Source organism: Octodon degus, unplaced genomic scaffold, assembly GCF_000260255.1.
Source record: "Octodon degus isolate 3935 unplaced genomic scaffold, OctDeg1.0 scaffold00002, whole genome shotgun sequence".
NCBI classification, from domain to species: Eukaryota; Metazoa; Chordata; class Mammalia; order Rodentia; family Octodontidae; genus Octodon; species Octodon degus.
This window is the reverse complement of record NW_004524578.1, coordinates 14,231,962-14,237,058: the sequence shown is the minus strand read 5'-3', so window position 1 is coordinate 14,237,058 and position 5,097 is coordinate 14,231,962. Positions and strand designations below refer to the sequence as shown.

The window sequence follows — 5,097 nt, the reverse complement described above, 5'->3', positions numbered from 1 at the left end:
AAAACATTTCTTTTGCTGATCTTTGCTGAGAGTCTTCCATTTTACTCAACATCCTTGGCACTAAATGCCATGCCACTATTTCTAAGAAATCATTTACCCTCAAAGCAAAGGAGTCACTGAGGGCTGCCAGGAGCTTTCACAAGCAGCAGATCTTTGGGCTGTCATGTGAAAACCCAGAATTGTAATTCTGATAAAGCCAGGATTTGAACTCTGCTCTAAGTGATCACAGAAGTTCAGTTCCTCTTAGTGTCTAACTGCTCGTAAGAGTCTTAGCCACGCATGAGGGTACTCAAAGATTATCTTGAATGCAACTTCTGAAAATGAATTTTAGCAATGTTTTGCACAATGACAGCTGCATAAGACCTGGTCAGCTGTACATTTCAGTGGTGATGAGATTAATTTTAATGGAGAGATTAAATTTTTTTAAAAATAGTTTTTATGTGGTCATATTAGAACTTATAGTGTTTTATAAAATGTGGTTCTGAATGTTTGCACTGGAATTTCCTGGAGCCTTTTCTGATTTTCCTCTTGGGGGAAAGGGATCCCCCAACCCTGGGTACTTAAGGCCTGCTTTGGATGCATCACGAGGCCAGAGCCGCTGAGGCCAGAGCCCCACGCTATTAGGTTTAGACCTAAAATGTCCTCCCGAAGTCTTGTGTTCTGATGTGGGGCTTTTGGAAGGTGATTGGATCGTGAGGGTGATGAACTCATCAGTGATTAGTCAGTGAGTGAGATCGCATCGGATTCTGCTGTTTGGACGTGAGGCCTGATTGGAAGAGGTGAGTCACGAGGTGGGCGGGTGCGGCCTGGAAGGATGACGCTTGGCACCTGGCTCCTGCTCTCTGGGGCAAGCAGCTTTCTTCCACCAGCCCCTTTCACCATGTGCTTCCACCTTGGAGCCAGCTAACCATGGACTGAACCCACCTGAAACTGAGCCCAAGTAAACTTCTCCACCTTTACATTGCAGGTGGTAGGCATTTTATTTCAGCAACAAGAAAGCTGACCAATAGACCTTCCCAACCAGTGCATGCTCTGCGCACCCAAGGCCCAGGAGTTCCTGCTTAACTCAGGGGGTAAAGGCAGGTGTGCCTCTTCTCACCATAGAGGTGGAGTGCTGTGTCCACACATGTTGGCCAGCAGCTCCCTGCTTTGTGAGAGGTGCTGGGGGAGGAAGGGAAGGGCATCGAGCAAAAGAAGGTATGGTTTTGGCCATTGTTTGGCAAGGAAGGTAAGTAGAAAGAACATCTTTTATTTAATAGTTCACTTCAAATTTAGCATCTTTGTAGAAATATGGGATGTTGTTTGCTTGCACTCTTACCCAAAGATCTGAAAATGTGAGGCCAAGTCTGGGTCTAGGGATGTGTCCACATGCAGATTCTCTGCTCCCTTCTTGCACTCATGACTTGGAAGTTCTGTGGCTGCAGCTGAGGACCAGTGCTTTCATCAGTGCCTAGGGTGAAGTTCACATGCCCAGAAGTTTGTGAGCTGCTGTTTGGGGGCTTCTCTGCAGCGGGAAGGACCATGTGCCAGGAATCCTCTTGTTTTTGTTTTTCACAGGCTGGGGCTTCAGCATGGGGACCAATTATCATTTCCACAGCTGGAGAGTATTTGTCATTGTCTGTGCTCTGCCCTGCACTGTATCCATGGTGGCCCTGAAGTTCATGCCTGAGAGCCCCAGATTTCTGCTAGAGGTGAGTCTGCACCTCCTCATCAGCCACAGGAGTCTCGGCCTTGCTTTCCTCTGTCCCCGGTTCCTTGTCCTCTCCTGACTGCTTCTTGCAAACTCCCCCATGTTGGCTGACCTTATGCATCATTAAATCTGGCTCCCTGCCTGCTGGTGATGGTCACAGATCATGAGTTCACTGCCTGATGGTGCTGGAAGAGGGCTAGCAGCACATGGGATCTCAGCTAGAGCCCTCTCCCAGGCTGGGCGGTGGTGGCAGGGCTGTTTCCGATTTGCCCCTGGACTTGGTGCACTGCTTTTCTGTGTGGCCACAGTGAAGTCTAAGGTAAACTTCACTGTTGCACCCAGAGCCACTAGGGATCCTGGCTGCACAGGGCCCCTGTCCTCCCAGAAAGCTACCTGGTCCCGAGAGATGATCCTCCAAGCCTCCCAACTTTGGGGGACCATGGAGCTTGCTGTGATCAGCAAGTGAGGCATTGGTAGAAGGGAGGCAGGACACAGAGGCTGTCACAGCCCCAAGCCCCAGAGTCCATGGATCTGCTTCTCTCTTGAGCTTTCTGCAGAGTGAGCCTCAGTGTTCAATTTCCTCTTCCTCCTACACATCAGGCAGGTGCAGCAGGGTGTTGTCTCAACATCCACCCTTTGTTGTGTGCTTGTTTCCTGGGGCTGCTGAAACAAAGAACCAGCAAGGACGTTCTTTATAATAGCAAGTCTTTCTCACCATGTTGGAGGCTAGAAATCCTGAATCAGGCTTTTGACAGGGCCATGCTCCCTCTGAAACCTACCAGAGAGAATCCTTCCTTGTTCTTCACAGATTGTGGTGGTTTAAAGGCAAATGTTACTAGCAACTGCATTGCTAAACGGCAGCCTTTGTCACTACATGGAGTTTCCCTGTGTGTCCCTGTGTCTTCACATGACTGTGTTCTTATAAGGACAATAGTCATTTTGGATTAGCGGCTCACACCATCCCAGGATGAGCTCAGCTTAGCTCATTACTTTTGCATCACTCTCTTTGCAAGTAAGGGCATGCTGTGGCACTGAGGGTGAGGACTTCCATGCACAGCATGTTGTCACTCACTTTGTCTCAGCAGGTGGGAGCGTGGCTCCTGTTCCTTGGCCCACTCACCTTTACAACTGTAATTGTAAAGTTGACTCACAGCGGACTATGGTGGCAATACCTGACATTTCCACCTGAAAGGCACAAGCCTATGATCCTTCCATGATGGGTGGGGGATGCAACTGTGTCCAGGTCTTTTCACCAGCCCCAGATGAGCGTGGGTTCATGTCTAACCCACCTCGATCCAGGTATTGTGCCCTCTTTGTAGGGTTTTCTACCTTGATGAAGTGGGTTTTCATGGCTTTTTCTTTGGTTCTGTTAGATGGGCAAACATGACGAAGCCTGGATGATTCTCAAGCAAGTCCATGACACCAACATGAGGGCCAAAGGGACTCCAGAGAAGGTGTTTACGGTGAGTGTGTGACAGCCTCTTCCTACCCTGTGGGGATTTATATACTAAGCACAATTTTAATAATTAAAACAAAATTTTATTAATTTAACATAAATGCTGTGAAAAGGAAAATAAAATCCTACCATTACTATTGTTCTATTGTAATTATCAGTAATATTTTGGTGGCTGTCCTTCTAGGTTTTTCCTTAAGTAGCGTAAAACATGACAATAGGAAACCCCACACATTCAAATGAGCATGAGCATATGTATGTATATTTGCATGTGCAAATTAAGCAGTACTCATAAGCAGCTGATATGTTGCCTCCTAGCATTCATCACCATCATCTTAATGAATACTAATGTAAGGAACATTAACACAGCTTTAATGAACATGTCCCTCATGTCAGAGGTTTATTTATCCTGTTTCATTGCCTTGCTCCTATAAATATTGTTGCAGTAAACCCTCTCATGCACATGGAGTGATGGTTCCTTCAAAGTCTGAGTTTGTTTTCTCAGAGGAGAGTAGACTTCTGGAAACAAAATTACTGGCCCAGAACAGGGGTACAGGATCTCACTACACAGCTTAGACTCATAGTGCTCCTCCTGTTTTCAACCTTCCCAGAGCTGGGATTACAGGCATGCGCCACCACACCTAGACTTGTTCGCCAGCTCAGCGTGCCCTGGGGGCGGGGCCGGCATGGCATGCAGGACTGGGGATTGAACCCTGGTCCCTGTGCTTGCCAAAGCAGGTGCTTAGTCCGCTGAGCTATCTCACTGGCCCTAGAACATGTGTATTTTTACAGATTCAAGATATATTGCCAAGCTACATTTCATTAGGGTTGTGCCACTCTGCCATGCCACAAGCAACAGGGTACACATGTCTGTACATCCTTGCCAGCACTCATCCCTAAGCCTTGTTTTGTTTCCTTGCTTGTTGGCAAGGCAAAGAGGCCATGGTGGTAATGTTCACGAAGGTGTCCTCCATAGAGATGCCGTGTTCTTGTTGGTCCTGTGCTGTGGCCAACCGCAAGGCCTGCCTGCTGGCTGCTGCTCTGTGTGCCTGTTTCTACAACTGCTTCTAAGAATGACTTCACATCTGCTTTCTTTGGGAAGCCTTCCTGAGTTGATTCCCACATACCTCCTGTTCAGTGCTTTTTGATTCTTCGACTTTCATAATTTCAGTCTAGAGTGCAGTAACTGTCTTTGTTGCCCTGATGCCTAAAACCCCTAATTCTCTGGCAGGATCACATGGTAGTTAAGTATCTACACCAGCAGTCAGACAGTCTGGGTCTATATCCTGGTTTTGATGCTTTCTGGCTGTGTGGCCTTCGGCAAGGTAGGCTCCGTGCCTCACTTTCCTCACTGGAAAGCAGGACAGTAGTACATATCCATAAATACAGTTATTGTGAGGATTGACTAGAGCAAGCACCTGAAACAATGCTTAGCTCACATTGATACAGATATGATGTTATTAAAAAATGTCATGATGTTTTTGCATGAATTAACTCTTGTTACAGACTTTATGGAAAATTGCTCAATGGCACATTTCTCTAATTTCAACACTCCTACTATATTTAAAATACAAGACCAAAACTTTCTCACAAGCATGCATTACGATGCATGATTAATGGAAGTCTTCCAAATGAAAGATGTTAAGGGTACATTTTCCATTTTCTTTGAGCATTGGGATAGCTTGTAATGCCATAGCTGGGCTACAGGTGCAGAGACCAGGCGTGTTTCTGCTCATGGGATCTGGGCATCCTGGGCTTGGTCCTGCAGCTCCTCTTCCTTCCCTTCCACTTGGCCTGGACAGGTCCACATTTCTTTTGAAGCTCCTGCTTTCTCTTTCTTTTTTAAAAATTAATTTTATTGAGAAATAAATAGCAATGAGACAGTTTCAAAACAGATTAGTAGGACAGTTACAATAACTAAGACATTGCATATTGTTGTCTTCATAACACTACT

At 46.4% G+C, this 5,097-nt stretch overlaps 1 protein-coding gene across 2 annotated transcripts in view; it reads left to right on the top strand.

The window, feature by feature from the left end:
- The window catches only part of Sv2b (synaptic vesicle glycoprotein 2B), a 241,076-nt gene that overhangs the window by 188,108 nt on the left and 47,871 nt on the right, over window positions 1-5,097 (top strand). For both annotated transcript variants that reach the window (XM_023712764.1, XM_023712762.1), the window contains exons 5-6: window positions 1,558-1,691; window positions 3,064-3,153. In XM_023712764.1, coding sequence (XP_023568532.1) covers window positions 1,558-1,691; window positions 3,064-3,153 — 224 coding nt within the window. The remainder of the gene's footprint in view (window positions 1-1,557; window positions 1,692-3,063; window positions 3,154-5,097) is intronic.